Below are 19,565 nucleotides of genomic sequence, written 5' to 3'. Positions count from 1 at the left end.
GTTTTGAACCATAAACACAAAGCTTTTGCTGTGTCCCAGCATAACAGATACAGTGCCCTTGTTGATCTTAATAGGGACACTAAAGTGACAGGTCAAGGTAGTTGTGATCATGATAACTCAAATAAGCTGGGGATTGTGGTCCGAGATGAATAACTTACTTTGGAATTGGGAAAGTGTGAATCAGGTATTACACATCAGTCACACAAGAAGAGCAAGATATCTAAAAAGAGAAGTCACCTTCTGGTTGATGATTCAATTGTAATGGATGTAAATTTAGGAAAAGAAATGGAGGTTTTGAAGGAGGTCAGGTGTCTGCCAGGTGCTATGGCCAGCAGATCAAGAGGCATATTCTTAAGAAAGTCAGGAATGCCAGTAAGGACTGTGATATTGATGCTGATATACATCTTGGCACAAATGATCTGTCCTAAAAAGATATAATTTCTGTGCAGACTGATTTCCAGTGCTTGGGGTATGAACTTAGTAGTATAGGCTGTAGTCTTATTTTTTCAGAGGTTTTACCAGTATATAAGGAACAAAAAGGGAAAGGCCAGCATGTAGCAGAGTTTAATGTGTGGCTAAAGGATTGGTGTAAAAAAGAAGGCTTTGGTTTTATTAGTCATGATGTCTGAAGCTGATCCAATGAAAAACTGTACAAAAGAAATGGTTTGCATCCATCAAAGAAAGGGACTGAGTTCCTTGGCATTAAATTCACTATTTTTCTGGCTAAACATTTAAACTGAACAGCAGGGCCAGAGAATTAATTGATACAGAACATTTCTGTCCCCAGCAATCTAAAATTAATAGGGTTATCAGTGCATGTAACTTAGATGTTTGTGCGGGTAAGATTATCAACCTTGCTGTCAAGCAAAACCAATAGTGAGTGCCAAACCATGTGCACTAATCAAACAACTGGCAAGAAAGTAGGGGCAGTCAGGCACAATACAGGTTATGTAGACAGTAAACACAGGGTCAATCAAAATGGACTCAAATGTCTATACATCAATGCACAGAGTATGAGGAATAGTATAAATAGTATAGCCTTTATTGTCATTGTACATCATGCATACAAAGAAATTGGTTTTAGTCTCACTGGTACAATCCATGACAAAAAATACAAACCACACAAATATTATAGACTAATCCCTCTGCAAGTAATTAGGGGAGAAAAAAGAAAAAGAAAGAAAAAGAAAAACTAGTCATACGTTTCCGTGTGTGCGTGGAGTGATTGTGGTTGTGTTTAAGAGACTGACAGCCCAAGGATAGAAACTATTTTTAAACCTATTTGTTCAGCTAGCTATGCTTTGATGTCTTCTGCCTGATGGTAGAAATGCGAAGAGACACTGACCAGGGTGAATTAGAAATTTAAGTAAATGAGGGCAGATATGATATTGTTGCCATTACGGAAACTTGGTGGGATGAAACCCACAAATGGAACATACAGCTAGAGGGATTTAAATTATTTAAAAGAAATAGACCAAATAAAAGAGGAAGTAGAGCTGCACTATGTATAACAAATAACTACATATCTACAGAAATAGATAAAAATTATCTTGAATGCATTTGGGTCAATATTGTCCCACCAGAGGCAAGAATACTCTAGACCATTGCTACACAACACTAAAAGATGCTTATCGGTCTTTACCACGTGCAGCTGTAGGACACTCTGATCATTGCATGATTCACCTTGTACCTGCTTACAGGCAAAGACTTAAAGCCACAAAACCAATAATTAAATCAGTAAAGACCTAGACGGAGGAATCAAATTTAAAGCTACAGGCATGTTTTGACTGCACTGATTGGAATATTTTTAAAGATACCTCTGCAGACCTGGATGAACTCACAGATACTGTAACATCATATGTCAGCTTCTGTGAAGACCTATGTGTACCTACAAGGAACTTGCAAATATACAGTAACAACAAACCTTGGTTTACACCTAAACTTAAGCAGCTATGACATTCCAAAGAGGAAGCCTACAGAAAAGGTGATAAAATGCTGTACAATCGGCCAGAAATGCACTAACAAGGGAGATCAGAGCAGCAAAAAGAAGCTACTCTGAAAAGCTAAAGAATCAGTTTTCAGCAAATGAACCAGCAAACATGTGGAAAACTCTTAAAAATATCACCAGCTATGGCAAACCTCCTTCCCAGCTGAAGGTAATCAACAACTGGCAGATGACCTGAATGAGTTTTACTGCAGGTTTGAAAGGAAACTACAGCCACCTATCTCCACAACCCCCATCTCAGACACACCAACAACAGCCAAGCCTCCTACAACTGACCCCATTTCATTGGGTTCTCAACCAAACGTGATCACCGAAAAGGAAGTGCGCGACCTATTTCACAGACAAAAGCCAGGAAAAGCTCCAGGCCCAGACAAGATAACTCCTTCTTGCTTAAAAGTCTGTGCTGACCAATTGGCCCTCATCTTCACCCATATTTTCAATAAATCACTAGAGATGTGTTATGTTCCTTCTTGCTTCAAACGCTCTACCATCATCCCAGTGCTGAAGAAGCCCACCATCAAGGAACTGAATGACTACAGACCAGTTGCTTTAACATCTGTAGTCATGAAAACCTTTGAAAGGCTAGTGCTTTCCTACCTGAAAACCATCACGGATCCGCTGTTAGACCCCTTGCAATTTGCATACCGAGCAAATAGATCAACAGATGATGCTGTTAATATGGCTCTGCACTACATCCTACAACATCTTGAGTCTCCAAAGACCTATGCAAGGGTCCTTTTTGTAGACTTTAGTTCAGCATTCAATACCATCATTCCAGACATTCTTCTAACTAAGCTAAACCAGCTACAGGTACTAGAACAGACTTGTAAGTGGATCACAAGCTTCCTAACAAACAGGAAGCAGCAGGTGAAGCTAAGCAAGATCACATCAAATACCTGTACAATTAGCACAGGGACCCCCCAAGGCTGTGTGCTCTCCCCATTTCTCTTCTCTCTGTATACCAATGACTGCATCTCCAATGATCCATCTGTTAAGCTACTGAAGTTCGCAGATGACACAACAGTGATTGGTCTCATTCGAGACAATGACGAATCCGCATATAGACGAGAGGTCAGACGACTAGCCTTGTGGTGCAACCAGAACAATCTGGAACTGAATACACTCAAAACCATAGACATGGTGGTAGACTTTAGGAGAAACCTACCATGCTGCCACCTCTTAAATACTAGACAACACAATATCAACAGTAGAGACCTTGAGACGACTTCCGGTGTCCAGCGGCAACGGACGTCTGGAAGGCTTCTCCTGCCTCCAGCGCCCGAATCCGGCCGCCGCCGAGGCCCTCAGGGGCCAGGTGTTCCGAAAAGGACACCTGCCGCACGGACGGCTCGCCAGGGGTCTCCCAGCCGACATACAGGACTGTGGGGACCGATGCTGGCGCGTCCTAGGCTTGGCGGGGTTTGGAGGCCACAGGCCGCGGCCATTATTTTGGTCGTCGCCTGGGCGCTGTGCCAGTGACACGGGGCATTGGATTTATAACTGCAGCAGCCTGGTGGTGAACAGGGCGGAGAAGAATTGAGGAGGAGAAGGAAGGGAATATCGGTGGCGTGGTGGAGTGCTCCGGTGCGGGGGTTTTCTCCCCTGCGGTTGGAAGGAGCACGAGTTATTCTGGAGAGAGGAGAACTTAAAATAAGAAGATTACGGTTTTGTGGAGCTCTGGAGAAGAGGTGATGGAGAAATTTAGGAGGGAAGGTTTGAGGCCCCCTCCTTCTGGGGAACAGTGGTGGCGTCCAGCTTCCGCCTTCACTATGAGAATTTTGATGACATCACTTCCCTTGACTTCCTGGTTGACTAACTGTACTCTGGACTCGTTGCTCCTGTGAGTGCCCCTGGTGGATCCGGAGGAAATTACAAGGATACTGTGCCTGCCTGAGGATTTTGTATTTTTTTTTTCCTTAATGGCAAAGGTCAGAGACCAACTGCTGGAGAGATGGAGAGAATTTTGGAAAAGTTATCTAATATGGACAAGAAATTGGATGAAATAAGAGCAGAAATTGTGACTATCCAAAAGGATTTAAAGGATACTCAACAAGTTTCAGCAGAAAACAAGCAGAAAGTGGAAGGTTTGGAGGGTGAGATGCGGGCAGTGCAGAAAGAGAGGAGGCGACAGGCAATGCAGTGCTTGGACTACAGATGGATAAAATGTCTTATTTCCTTAGGTTTCAAAATTTGGAAGAAGTGGACCAAGAAGACTTGAGAGATGTTGTGACTAAATTGTTGGGAGAATTTCTTGGGAGAGGTGTTGATTTCATGAATTGGGATGTGGATCGAGTTTATAGAGTTAATTAGCAATATGCACGCGCATGCAGTTCCCAGAGAGGTTCATGTCAAATTTGTGAGAAGAGGCGAGAGATGAAATTCTTAGAAAACATAGGAGTGGGGCACTGATTTACAGGGGCAGGAGATAGCCATTCTGAGGCAGATTCCCAGACAGGTGCGTGAAAAAGAAAGAAATATTATTTTTGTCAAGCAAATTGTACCAGAAGGAGTGGGCTTCAGATGGCTGATGCCAGAGGATTGATGATTTTCCGGGAGGGCATTACGAAAAAATCAGTACAATTGCGGAGGCTACGGCCTATGTGGAGGAACACAAAGCCTCCTGGAATCAGATGACCCAGGAATTGAAGAAGGGAGGTTATAGATCATGGGGCGGAGCGGCTGCAGCTGTTGCGGCCCTGGAGTTGGGTCAGGCTGAACCCAGAGTTCTGAGATCCAAAACTAGGAAGTGATAAAGATATTTGGGATTGTGTTGGTTTTCCTTATTCTCTTTTGTACGATATTCTGTTTATTCTTGACTCTTCTTTATTACGTATTTAAAATTTGTAAACTTAGCTACTTCGTGTCACCTGCTTGCCATATGGCTGTTGTATGTGTTAAAAAATTTGAGTAAAATTCTTATTTTAGATAAGAAAAATGAAAATTTACCATACCTGATATGTATTTGTATAAACCTTTTTTTTGACTAATAAAAACTTTTTGAATATAAAAAAAAAAAAAACAGTAGAGACCTTCACATTTCTAGGTTCTATCAAGACCTAAAATGGACAGCTAACATCAAAAATGTCATCAAAAAGCACAACTAAGAATGTTCTTTCTATGCCAACTCAAGAAGCTCAAACTGCCCAAGGAGCTGCTGATACAGTTCTACAGAGAAATTATTGAGTCTGTCATCTACACCTCTATAACTATCTGGTTTGGTTCTGCAACGCAACAAGACAGACACAGACTTCAAAGGGTAATTAGAACTGCAGAAAAAACAGTTACTACCAACCTGCCTTCCATTAAAGACTTGTATACTGCACGAGTCAAAAAGAGGGCTGTGAAAATATTTATAGACCCCTCACATCCTGGACATAAATTGTTTCAACTCCTACCCTCAAAACAACACTATAGAGCACAGCACACCAGGAAAACGAAACACAAAAACAGTTTTTTCCTGAATGCCATCGTTCTGCTAAACAAATAATTCCCTCAACACTGTCAAACTATTCACTAAGTCTGCATTACTATTACCATTAATCTTTCATCGTTCCTATCACCCATCTCCTCCAACTTATGACTAAATGACTGTAACTTGTTGCTGTATCCTTACGATTTATATTGATTGTTTCCTAGTATGATTCAATTGCTTATTTGTACCCTATGACTATCATTAAGTGTGAACCTTATGATTCTTGATGAATTATCTTTTCTTTTTATGTACACTGAGAGCATATGCACCAAAGACAAATTCCTTGTGTGTCCAATCACACTTGGCCAATAAAGAATTCTATTCTATTCTATTCTATTCTATTCTATTCTATTCTATTCTATTCTATTCTATTCTATTCTATTTATTTATTTAATTTTTTATTTCATTAATTAAATTTTTTATACTGCCCTTCTCCCAAAGGACTCAGGGCGGTGTTCTATTCTATTCTATTCTATTCTATTCTATTCTATTCTATTCTATTCTATTCTATTCTATTCTATTCTTTGACAAAGTGACAAAATTAGTGGACCACAGGAATGCTGTCAATATAATTTACTTGGACTTCAGTAAGGCATTTGACAAAGTAGACCATAACCTACTACTATATAAAGTAGAAAAATGGTGACAGCATCACCACCAGATGGATTTGTAACTGGCTGACCAGTCGCACTCAACATGTAGTCCTCAATGGAACTGCATCTACATGGAGGGAAGTATGCAGTGGAGTATCCTAAGGTTTTCTTTTAGGCCCAGTACTCTTCAACATCTTCATCAATGATTTGGACGGGGGAATTCATCAGATTTGATAGAAGACCTTCAAGGTCCCTTCCAACTCTGTTCTATTCTATTCTATTCTATTCTATTCTATTCTATTCTATTCTATTCTATTCTATTCTATTCTTAAAGCTTTCTCTTCTAACCCCTATCTCCTTTCCCCAGATATATTCCTGTTTCTCTCATTCCCTTTTTAAATCTTTTTAAATATTTTCCTCCTGTTTGAATTCCTTAGTCATTATTAATTTTGATGATATCTCCTCCTTGTTATCTTCTTTTCACTGGATTTTCGGTTCTGTTTCCCTCCATTACTTCTGGTGGCTCCTTTCTTTCCTGATTGTCCTGGTCTTTGCTCATTGTCCCTTGTATATTTTCCAGTTTTTGGTCTATGCCATCAAATTATTTCATCATCACCTTATGTTGTTCCTGTATAAAGTCCTTAATGCTTTGAAATACCAGCTACATTTCGTTTAAAATTCTACTCACTTCCGCCTTGCGTTGTGTCTTATTTTGTTTAAAAGGTCCCACTTTTAGCCAGCAGTCCAGGAATAATTCATTCAAAACTGAGATTACACAAATCACAATTTTTAATATCTCATAAATAATCAGTCAAATCCATTTAAATAAATCAGGGGGTTGTCCAAGCCTCCTCAAATCACTTTTATATGTTCATATAGCATAACATTCAGGGGTCTTTTACTTAAAGCTCTTATTTAAATATTCAAATCTCCAGTGATCTTAGATTAGATGTATATAATCCAGTAAGTATTTTCAATTCTTCAAATGGTTATTCCCAGGCTTGCATATTTTCCCTCTCATCAGCAGATGGCATTCTCTACTTCACGATGTGTTATTGGCAAGTCTGATTTTAATTATTTTAAATTATAATTCCAATAAAAAAGCAGTATTAATTTTTTAAGTCCATAGTTCCAGAATGTTAAAATGCCTTCTCAATAAAAGTCTTCTTACTTCGAGAGTCCAATTTTCTATATATATATATTTAAATTTCCGCTCTTTTGGATTATCCTCCTTCCAGTTTAGTAATCTTTCAAAGTTCTCGTTTGCCACTTTAACAAATAGTTCTAAATATAAATTTCCCCTAAATTTTCTTGGGGTCAAATTTTAACCGAAAATATTCTCTCATCCAGTTCATATACCATTCACCAAAGTCCGCACCTGCACAGTACTTAGATGTTTGTTGGCTGTTCCAGCTTCATGGCAGCCATCATAGACTGCCTCTTTTCCTCGCTGTGGCATAGAGGGACAAAAGCCCCAGGGTTCACCAGGAGAGTTGAGATCTCTCCTGCGAACTTTCAGAGCGTCCCTTCTTATCTTTGCCACCCGTAGAAGGCAGCTTTGGCTCCTTTCGGAGTCCACAAAAAGGGAGAAGCCAGCAAAGGAATGAATAGCTCTGTTTCTTGCGACAGGTGGTGCTAGACATCAGCTGGAAGTCAGCCGGCCAGGTTTCTCTGAATGACATCTCTATAAAGTATGAAATCTTCTATCCATTCTTTTATTAGAAATCATGTCAAAAGAATTTCTGCTTACTTGATTGGACCAAGTGAATGATATATATAAAGAAACGATATTGCTCTCAAAAGAGGCTTCCTATCGTGGCCTTAGACAGAATGATGACTATAATGTCTCTGAAGATCCCGCAAGGACAGATAGGCTTCTGAGGAACTGGGGATCTGGCTGGAGGATGCAGTTCTGCAGATATTATTGGATTGGCCTTGATTTAAAAACATGAACCTGTTATTTCCCATAACATTGTTAAATAAGTCTTCATTTCTGAGTAATTCTCTTCCATCAGTATTGCGGCTAGATGATTTTCGCTCACTTGAATCATCTATGGAATACTGATCAGGGGATTTTGAAGACAAGGCAAGCGGAATTCTCTCTTCTGTGTTCTCATTCTGTTCTACCGTTGATGCTATTGGGAAGTCGCTCTCTGATGGAAGACTGCCTCTTGAATAATCTTGAAGAAAAGCATCATTTTCCTGGTTACTCATGATGTTGGTAGATGTTGAGACATTGTGACTTGCTTCATGGAGCTCTTTGTGGAAACAGGAATAACTATCTTCACTACGAGTCAGAGCCTCATTAGTAAAATACACCTTGCAAGAATCAATCTCAAAGGAATCAAGATGATGGAAAAAGAAATAGCCACGGTTTGTAAAGCAGCTGCCTGAGGACTGTCCACTGGTCTCTGTTATGTTCTCAATATTTGTGAAGTATTCCTTAGGAGGGAGAAGGTAGGACTTCTTGCTGCAACTTTGAATTATCTCTAACATAGAGACATTGGGAGCTTCAGCTGCAATATGGAAGGAAGTAATGGATGCTGGGGAGGACAACCACTTCTGCTGGTTGGAAAAGTAAAGAAAGGGGGGTTAGTATTCAAAATGAGCTTCAGTGCAGACTTCATACCTTAATATATAGACGTTCAAGAAATTTTATCCCATTTCCACATGCCATTGGCCTGTAACCTATCTGTCTGATATATTTGGTTCGCAGCTTAGGCGTTCTCCGGGATGCACGGCTGTCGTTGGAAGAACACTTGACGGCCGTTGCCAGGGGAGCTTTTTATCAGGTTCGCCTGATCCGCCAACTGTGTCCCTTCCTGGACCGGGATTCATTATGCACGGTCACTCATGCCCTCGTTACCGCCCACCTGGATTATTGCAATGCTCTCTACATGGGGCTCCCCTTTGTAGAGCACCAGGAGACTTCAACTGGTACAGAATGCGGCTGCGTGGGGGATAGAGGGAGCGTCTCGGAGCTTCCATATAACACCTCTCCTACGCAAGCTGCACTGGTTGATGGTGGTCTTCCGCGTGCAATTCAAGGTGTTGGTGATCACCTTTAGAGCGCTCCATGGTATAGGACCAGGTTACTTACGGGACCGCCTACTGCCGCCAATAGCCTCCCATCGACCTGTGCGCTCCCACAGGGAGGGTCTCCTCGGGGTGCCGTCAGCTAAACAATGTCAGCTGGCGGCCCCCAGGGGAAGAGCCTTCTCTGTGGGGGCACCTACCCTATGGAACGAACTGCCTCTGGGTCTATGCCTTCTTCCCGACCTCCGGGCCTTTAAGTGCCAGCTCAAGACTTTTTTATTTCAACGAGCAGGGTTGGCCTAAGAGTAATTTTTAATTGAGTGGTTTTATTACTTGTTATTTTAATATTTGGCCTTATGGTTTCAGATTTTTAAATTTCAAATATTGTGTTTTAATTTTTGTGTATGTCTTTTTAACTTGGCTGTAAACCACCCTGAGTCTTCAGAGAAGGGCGGTATAGAAATATAAATAATAAATAAATAAATTTATTTATTTTATTTATTTATTTATTTATTTATTTATTTATTTATTTATTTATTTATTTATTATTTATTTAAATTTATATACCGCCCTATCTCCCAAAGGACTCAGGGCGGTTCACAGGCATATAAAACATCAATATACAAAATTAAAATAATCTTTAAAAAACTTATTCCAATGCCCTATTATTAAAAATAGAAATATAAATATTAAAATCAATTTAAAACCCCTGTAAAATTAAAATCTAAGCCAGTCCTGCACAGATGAATAAATGTGTCTTGAGCTCATGACGGAAGGTCAAGGTCCGGAAGTTGGCGGAGTCCTGGGGACGTTCCAGAGTGGGAGCCCCACAGAGAAGGCCCTTCCTGGGCGTCGCCAGACGACACTGCCTAGCTGACGGCACCCTGAGGTCCCTCCTGTGAGAGCGCACGGGTCGGTGAGAGGTATCTGGTCGCAGTAGGTGGTCCCAGATAACCCGCCCTATGCCATGGGCGCTTTAAAGGTGGTCACCAAAACCTTGAAGCGCACCGGAAGGCCACAGGTAGCCAGTGCAGCCTGCGCAGGATGGTGTTGCGGGAGCCACGAGGGCTCCATCTATCACCAGCGCAGCGCATTCTGGACTAACTGTAGCCTCCGGATGCCCTTCAAGGGAGCCCCATGTGAGGCGTTGCAGTAATCCAGGCGAGACGTCACGAGGGCGTGAGTGACCGCATAGGGCCTCCCGGTCCAGAAAGGCGCAACTGGCGCACCAGGCGAACCTGGTAGAACGCTCTCCTGGAGCGGCCGTCAAATGATCTTCTAGAGACAGCCGTTCATCAGGAGGGCGCCTAAGTTGCGCACCCTCTCCATCGGGGCCAGTGACTCGCCACCGATGGTCAGCCGCGGATTTAGCTGACTGTGCGGGATGCGGCATCACAGCCACTCTGTCTTGGAGGATTGAGCTTGAGCCTGTTTCTCCCCATCCAGACCCGTCGGCCTCCAGACATCGGGACAGCACTCGATAGCTCGCTAGTGGTCCGTGTAGAAAAGTACAGCTGGGTGTCATCCGCATACAGCTGGTACTTCACACTGAAACCACTGATGGTCTCACCCAGCGGCTTCATGTAGATGTTAAACAGAAGGCGAGAGATCGACCCGCGGCACCCACAAGTGAGGCGCCTCGGGGCCGACCTCTGCCCCCCTGTCAACACCGACTGCGACCGGTCGGAGAGATAGGAGGAGAACCACCGATAAATAAATATATCATATTCCCTAGAGCAGGGCTGTCAAAACTCGCGGCCCACAGGCTGGATGCATCACGCACTGGTCATGCCCACACCCGGTTTAGCAAAGGGGAAAAAAGTCCCGATACATCATGTGACGCCGCTGTGATAATGTGAGTTTGACACCCTTGCCCTAGAGCAGTCTATTCCAGCCTAGTGTCTTCCAGATATTTTGACCCCAACTAACATGATCATAACTAGAATATACTGGAATGGAGAAGAGTAAAACAGAACAACTTTGTATTTGAAATTTAAGTTTAATTTTGCTACAAGAAACTGGCCAAGTGACCGTTAAGAAAATGCATAGGAATTAAAAATATAAAGGAATTCAAGGTGGCTGGACTTAGATCTCTTGCAAGTGTGAAGGGACTTCTGACTTATGACATATTTGGCCCCTCCCTTGGACTCAGCCTTGTCATCTCCTACAATCTTTTTCTTTTAAAAGTGAAGTGAAGTGACTTCACTCACCTCCACAGCCTCTTTGACACTTCTAAAAGTCATCTTCTGAAAGCCAGTTAATGACTGACAGAGGAGGCTAAGAGGTGATGGGAAATTCTTAATAACTTTTTCCTAAATCAAATGGTGCTTCCTTTATTACACTAAGGCAGATAAAAGCAAGCATTTTACCCTCACTGTGAATGGATGTTCTTACTGCATTTACTAACTATAGGGCATTAACTTTATTCTTCTCTCTTCTCATTGATATCTATATATAGGATGCTCCCTATAGCTTTCCTAAACCTTAAACCAAACTAAAATATGTGAATTAAATGATTTGCAAAAAAAGGGATATCTGATAATTTTGAGCACATTTAACACAGAACTGGCCAGATGTGCATTTTTAAATAAATGTGCAGAACGTTTTTTAATTAGGTTGCTCACATTTATTCTGCAAATATTTTAATGTACCCCCACTACCCTTTCACTTTGTGTACATGCGAAGGAACACATTGTGAAATTAACTTCTAATCCATTTAGAAAAATAAAAACTGTTTGTGATGCAGATGTACTGCATAATGATGACATTTTTAAAAAAATCACCTTTTAGAATATCTATGCATTCTAACCAGTGGTGGCTTGCTTCCAGTTCAGTCCGGATTCTGCGAACCGGTAGTAACGGCGGTGGGAGGCTCCGCCCACCCGCCCAGACATCATAACTGAAGTTCATTGCGAACTGGTAGCAAAGGTAACTGGAACCCACCCCTGATTCTAACAACTTTATTGAAGTGGGGGGGTGGTGGTTTACCTTATTGTTCATTTAAGTCAGGGATGTCAAACTCGTGGCCCGCTGGTCAGTTGCATAACATGCTGGCCACGCCAACCCTTGTTTTAGTGAAGGGGGGGAAAAGCCATGCTATGTCACATGACGACACCGTGATGACACGAGTTTGACACCCCTGCTTTAGAGGTTGGGTGTTGGTATTTTTGTGGTTATCCTGTTACATAGTGGCAAACTATAGTATGGGTTTCTCAAATGTATTTACAATGTTGTTCTGGTTTCTAGACTGAAACTGGCCATATTTCATGATAGAGGATATCATGGAAGGAGTGATTTCACGGAGGAAGGCAATATAGAATTGGCACTATCTGATTTCTAATGGAACACCCTCTTTTCCTTTTAGAAATTCACAATAATCAGTGATAACAGTGTACTGTAACCTCTGATGAGTAATTTAAGGAAAATCATTTTTGTGCAATTATTTAAAGACATAATTATGTTAAGTCTCCATTTATTTGGTAGCAATAAATATTACTTATTAAAAATAGTATTGCTAAATTTCATCTTAGCTTAATTATTTAATCCTGCATCCAGATGTTACTCTATGTGCAGTGAGAAGCATGCATCAGGTTAACTCTAGCCTACTTTCTCTTTTCCAGATAGCTGTCATGTCCTAGGCTACATATCCATCAATTTCCAAGCCGCCCACCTCCATACCTGGATATCTCCTCCATGGATACCAGTGAGAGATGGAAAGAACTCAGCTGGATCTGGCAAATTGACATTAAACTTCTTTCTAAAGCTAAAACAAGCACATATAGGAAGAGAATGAAAATTATTGTAAGTAAGAGTTTGGAGAACAGTCACAAGCAAGCACAGAAAGAGCAGATTTGGATCAAAACAGTAAATTTCTCTATTTATTTTTGCATCTTTTTCAGAATGCTTTAGAGCAGGGGTGTCAAATTTGTGGCCCACTGGCCGAATGCGTCATGAGCTGGCCACGCCCATTCCCGGTTTAGCGAAGGGGAAAAGCCATGCTATGTCACATGACGACACCGTGATGACACGAGTTTGACACCCTTGATCTAAGCGCTAAATGTTATTTGAATGGTGTTGTTGGCAAGGAGGGGATGCAATTTTCCTTTTTTTGTTTCAGTTTTGTCTCAGAAGAAAAAAACCAAGGTTAAACATTTCCTATTACTCTGATAAAAACTAAACACAGCAGCATTGGCTTCCCAGTTTAGTTTGTTTTTGTTATACTTTTTCAGCCAAACATGTGGTTTGACCTAAATTTTGAAAGTGAAGTTTTGAATATTATATATCATTTTGGTTGCTTTGATTTTATCAGACAGTTGACCTTTGTCATCTATTACAGATTATCATTACTCTAGTGGTAGTGACGTAAGTGCAACTTTAATTGTCACTATAGGCTCTAAGTAAAATTCCTGAAGAATATTTTGATTCTGTACTATTTAAAGCTAGAAATTACACTTAAAAATAAAGCATGTCCATATATGATGGGGGGGTAAGGGAGGAAGGACTAGAGAAAGCTGGTCCTCCTGAATTTATTAATTGCATTGCTAATTTGCTAGTATGATAGGTTGATATTGAAGATGTATTTTGATCTAAATACAGACACCGAAGTAAAATGTAGGGATGTATGAGAATTATATACAACCCATTTCAAAGTATTCCAACAGTTTGGAGAACAGTCACAAGCAAGCACAGAAAGAGCAGATTTGGATCAAAACAGTAAATTTCTCTATTTATTTTTGCATCTTTTCAGAATGCTTTAGAGCAGGGTGTCAAATTTGTGGCCCACTGGCCGAATGCGTCATGAGCTGGCCACGCCCATTCCCGGTTTAGCGAAGGGAAAAAGCCATGCTATGTCACATGACGACACCGTGATGACACGAGTTTGACACCCTTGATCTAAGCGCTAAATGTTATTTGAATGGTGTTGTTGGCAAGGAGGGATGCAATTTTCCTTTTTGTTTCAGTTTTGTCTCAGAAGAAAAACCAAGGTTAAACATTTCCTATTACTCTGATAAAAACTAAACACAGCAGCATTGGCTTCCCAGTTTAGTTTGTTTTTGTTATACTTTTTCAGCCAAACATGTGGTTTGACCTAAATTTTGAAAGTGAAGTTTTGAATATTATATATCATTTTGGTTGCTTTGATTTTATCAGACAGTTGACCTTTGTCATCTATTACAGATTATCATTACTCTAGTGGTAGTGACGTAAGTGCAACTTTAATTGTCACTATAGGCTCTAAGTAAAATTCCTGAAGAATATTTTGATTCTGTACTATTTAAAGCTAGAAATTACACTTAAAAATAAAGCATGTCCATATATGATGGGGGGGTAAGGGAGGAAGGACTAGAGAAAGCTGGTCCTCCTGAATTTATTAATTGCATTGCTAATTTGCTAGTATGATAGGTTGATATTGAAGATGTATTTTGATCTAAATACAGACACCGAAGTAAAATGTAGGGATGTATGAGAATTATATACAACCCATTTCAAAGTATTCCAACAGTTTGGAGAAGCCCAAAATATATAGAAATATGGATGTTTCAGAATTGTACAATTAATTCAAAACCATTGATAAAGTAGCACATCCTACTAGATACAAGAATGCATACAATATGGGTACATAATTATTTAGACTTTTTTTCTTGATAAGCATATATACAATTTTAATAAAATCAGTAATATTGGTAAAACTAAATAAGACAATTGCCTACTGCTAAACAAATATCAACATTCAGTTAGTAAACAATAAACAGATTTGTTTATTAGGGCTACACTGATTTCACCAATAATCAGTGATAACAGTGTACTGTAACCTCTGATGAGTAATTTAAGGAAAATCATTTTTGTGCAATTATTTAAAGACATAATTATGTTAAGTCTCCATTTATTTGGTAGCAATAAATATTACTTATTAAAAATAGTATTGCTAAATTTCATCTTAGCTTAATTATTTAATCCTGCATCCAGATGTTACTCTATGTGCAGTGAGAAGCATGCATCAGGTTAACTCTAGCCTACTTTCTCTTTTCCAGATAGCTGTCATGTCCTAGGCTACATATCCATCAATTTCCAAGCCGCCCACCTCCATACCTGGATATCTCCTCCATGGATACCAGTGAGAGATGGAAAGAACTCAGCTGGATCTGGCAAATTGACATTAAACTTCTTTCTAAAGCTAAAACAAGCACATATAGGAAGAGAATGAAAATTATTGTAAGTAAGAGTTTGGAGAACAGTCACAAGCAAGCACAGAAAGAGCAGATTTGGATCAAAACAGTAAATTTCTCTATTTATTTTTGCATCTTTTTCAGAATGCTTTAGAGCAGGGGTGTCAAATTTGTGGCCCACTGGCCGAATGCGTCATGAGCTGGCCACGCCCATTCCCGGTTTAGCGAAGGGGAAAAAAGTTGTTGATACATCATGTGACAACAACATGTCATCACAAGTTTGACACCCCTGCTTTAGAGGTTGGGTGTTGGTATTTTTGTGGTTATCCTGTTACATAGTGGCAAACTATAGTATGGGTTTCTCAAATGTATTTACAATGTTGTTCTGGTTTCTAGACTGAAACTGGCCATATTTCATGATAGAGGATATCATGGAAGGAGTGATTTCACGGAGGAAGGCAATATAGAATTGGCACTATCTGATTTCTAATGGAACACCCTCTTTTCCTTTTAGAAATTCACAATAATGAGAAATTACAAGATTTCAGAACTTCAGAAAAGTGAATTATATTTTCATTAGAAAAAAGTTAAATACAAACTATATTTAAAATTAAAAGATGTAATCAAGTGGAACAAAGGGAAAAATGTTGCAGCACTTACTTTTTCACAAAAAGGTGAAGGGAAGATAAAACTTCTAAATTTTCCTAATATTCATTATTATTTTAAGAAACAACTGACCATATTTGCTAGTATGGTTCTAGACTACAATTTCCTAAGTATGTTGATTAGGGATGATAGGACTGGACTCCAAAACATATGAAGGGCATCAAATAAAGGTTGGTACATAGGTGATGATTACTCATTTTTATGCTCATACTTTGATCTTATTTATCCCATATGTTGCCAAAACTTTCTTCTGTTTCAAATAGCAAAGAAACATTTCAGTCATATGATTTCATGCAATTAAACAGATATGGTGATAGAGATCACATTTATTTTAATTCTTTAATGGAGCTGTACCCTATATAACTCACTCCATAAGCATTGGACCACATCAACCACTTTAGAATGTCCATCATAATAATCAACCTGGATTTCTATGTAATTAATCCTATATGGACATTTGAACCAGGTTTAAGATCTTTTAGGTTTCTTCAAAGATGGGTTCTTCTGTGTAGTGCTTTCTGAAATGTTCATATAGTCACACAAACTAATGTGATCTTATTGTCAATCAAGAAAGTGTTACAGAGCAGAGTCTCTGAGGAAATCCCTGCACTGCTGTAAATATAAGAAAAAGTGTGTGCTGAGCATGCAGGGCATTTTTGATTCAAATAAAAGAATGGCCAAGCACCCCTGCCTGTAGGTACATACAGAGCCGTGGTGGTGCAGTGGTTAGAATGCAGTACTGCAGGCGACTTCTGCTGACTGCCAGCTGCCAGCAGTTCGGCACTTCGAGTCTCACCGGCTCAAGGTTGACTCAGCTTTCCATCCTTCTGAAGTTGGTAAAATGAGGACCCAGATTGTTGGGGGCAATATGCTGACTCTGTAAAACCACTTAGAGAGGGCTCTAAAGTGCTGTGAAGTGGTATATAAGTCTAAGTGCTATTGCTATTTTCAAAAATAAATAAAACTTTTCTGTCTTTAAATGGACCTCTTAATTTATGTATAAATACATATTATCAATTTGAAATTTTGCCAAAGTAGAAATCAACATTAGTGGACCAGGGGACAACGTTCTTAATAAAACTAGCAAGGGGACAAAAATCAATTTTCAGCTCACTTTTACCGTTTTGATGCTGGCGATAAAAACACCAAGAAAATGATGAAGATGGAAATGAAACTCCCAGCAACAGCTACAATAATTGGAAGGTGTGTACTTTCTGGAGATGCTACAAAAACAACCAGAAACAAATAAGTAGAAATTAGCTATTCATTGAAGATAAGAAGCTCTTATCTGAATATAGAAGGAGGCTCCTTATGCAAAACAAAATGGGCTCAGGGGTGTACAGCTCAATACAACACCACAGATTTGAGATTTTGTTTAATGAATAAGAGGAAGATAATTTTTTGTATTGCTTTTGTAATTATTTTCTAATTATTCTGGTCTTGCTTTTCCTTCAAGTAGTAGAGGATACAATGTTCCTTTCTACCACTTACATCCCTATAGGAGATAAGTGTTGTCTGATCCAAATCATCATATGAAGTTCAGAGTTGATGGAAGGTCTGAACTGGTCTCCTTGGCCATATTTTGGTATACAGCAGCCTTCCCTGATGTGCATCATGATCCTTGCAGAAAACTCATTTGTTCCTATCAGGTTCTTTGTTGTTTTTGAGATTAACCACCTCCACAACAAAAATTAGCGTGAGATGTGATAAAGGGAAACACTAATCTTCAGCACAATCTTTATTTCTAAGAATACTTGCCAAACCCTTCTTAAAAAAATAAAAATGATGATTGGCTACTAGCCAACATGCTTTTCATGTTCTATGTTTTGACTGGATTTGTGCTGTATTTATTTTATAACAAACATCATTGTCTCTTTCCTTGTGCATTTATAGGTGCTAATTTATTGAGCATGAGGAATCTATATTCTATCTGTGACTTGCAATAATTCTGTGAACTAGTTACGTGTCTTTGACACTATCAGTCTGTATCTAATGTAAGTGTTGGAGCATTGCATTCTGAAGTCAAAGAACTGATTTGTAATTCTGAATCCATCTGTACCCAGAGGCACCCATGGGAAACAGGAAACCAGAAAAATCAAGGTGGCACTACAACTGGATGACCAAGATTCTACTTCTGTTACATTTGTCACAGTTTCTGCCAGCCTCACCTTTTTATCTCCCCTGTTGACATCCTTGGTTGCACTAGCTTTGGGGAAAAATAGCAGCTATTGTGTGAAATAGTATTTATTCATTAGATTTATATCCCACTATTCCTTCAGGATTTAATTTTTGTCCATATAAACAATTCTATAGGATTTGTTGAACTAAGACAGGGGTCTGCAACCTTAAACACTCAAAGAGCCATTTAGACCCATTTCCCACAGAAAAGAAAACACTGGGAGCCACAAAAACCCTTCCCGTGCCTGAGTATTTCTTGAGCGGCGACAAAACTAGCATATGTAGTTGAATTAAACATTCCGTTTTCTTCTGAAACTTTTCTTTTCTTGGATTTATCCATGGTTGGCCTACCAGGAGTTGAAAAGCTCAATAAATCATGTGCTGGGCGGGTGCCATGACAGAGAGCCACAGCAGAGGGTTGAAAGAGCCACATGTGGCTCCAGAGCCACAAGTTGCTGACCTCTGAACTAAGAGATAGACACTGGCTCAATATTGTCAGTGACCTTCCATGTCTGAAGAAATATTTGAACTTGTGTTTGTCGTAGTTCAATCCTAACCCAACACATAACTATTATATTACACTTGCTTCTATAAATTCCAGGTGTATGCTGTAGCCCCAAAAATTGGGAACCCAGATAACATCCTGAAAAAGTATACCAATTAAAAATTCCTCCTGAAATCTTTTGCATCCTGAAGCAAAAGAATTGAATCCAATCTTTCACACATCTGACATTTAGCAGTCTTTGAATGCAAAAGTTTAAAAGAGGCATATTAACTTCTATCAATGGGCTCAGCTACTCTTTTTTCCAGTTCAGACTGAAGCCAGAAAAAAACTGGCTGTTTTAATTAACAGCAGAGAGGTGTTGTGTGTGTATGATCTAGTCAGAAGCACTTCCTAATTCAGACTTTAATTTTAGTTTGCTTTGTTTAATGGAAGTGTTTTTAGAGACGTTTCTTTAAAATAATGTTCACTGCTTTGTTTTATAGAATATGTTAGGATTATAAACCATCTGGAATCATATGGAAGATGGCACTATATGAATATCATAATAAATACATTTCTGAAGGGTGTTCATTCCTAATAAAAAGGATTGTGAGCACGGCCTAAAAATCTCAAGTGTATAAATGCAATATTTTAAGAAAACTAGGCTTTTGAGTAAATATCTTCAAAAGTAGCCAGGCAAGAAATTGTCCCTAATTTTGCATATGTGAGATGCAGGTGCCTTAGAATCTGCCCATTCAAGATGCTGTACATTGAATTGTAGATTTGTTTGTTTGCTTGAAACTTCCTCCCATATCCTAACTCATATGCGCATCACCAGATTTCTTATTTAAAATTCTTTTAAGGTTAAATATTATTGTTAAACATCATTCTTAAGTTTTCTACTTATGATGTTCTTAGGACTTATCACCTCAACATGTTCTCTAGAGATGACCGAAGCCTTCTA

At 39.5% G+C, this 19,565-nt stretch overlaps 1 protein-coding gene across 1 annotated transcript in view; it reads right to left on the bottom strand.

Moving 5' to 3' along the window:
- Positions 1-4,695: 4,695 nt before the first annotated feature.
- IL2RB (interleukin 2 receptor subunit beta) overlaps positions 4,696-19,565 on the bottom strand; it is a 47,719-nt gene continuing 32,849 nt past the window's right edge. Inside the window, exons 8-10 of the mRNA XM_058189643.1 lie at positions 17,060-17,162; positions 15,197-15,281; positions 4,696-8,632 (exon numbers count right to left, since the gene is read on the bottom strand). Coding sequence (XP_058045626.1) covers positions 7,892-8,632; positions 15,197-15,281; positions 17,060-17,162 — 929 coding nt within the window. The 3' untranslated portion in view covers positions 4,696-7,891. The remainder of the gene's footprint in view (positions 8,633-15,196; positions 15,282-17,059; positions 17,163-19,565) is intronic.

Source organism: Ahaetulla prasina, chromosome 7, assembly GCF_028640845.1.
Source record: "Ahaetulla prasina isolate Xishuangbanna chromosome 7, ASM2864084v1, whole genome shotgun sequence".
Lineage (NCBI taxonomy): Eukaryota > Metazoa > Chordata > Lepidosauria > Squamata > Colubridae > Ahaetulla > Ahaetulla prasina.
The sequence above is the reverse complement of the archived record's forward strand: the minus strand, read 5'-3'. Positions and strand labels throughout refer to the sequence as shown.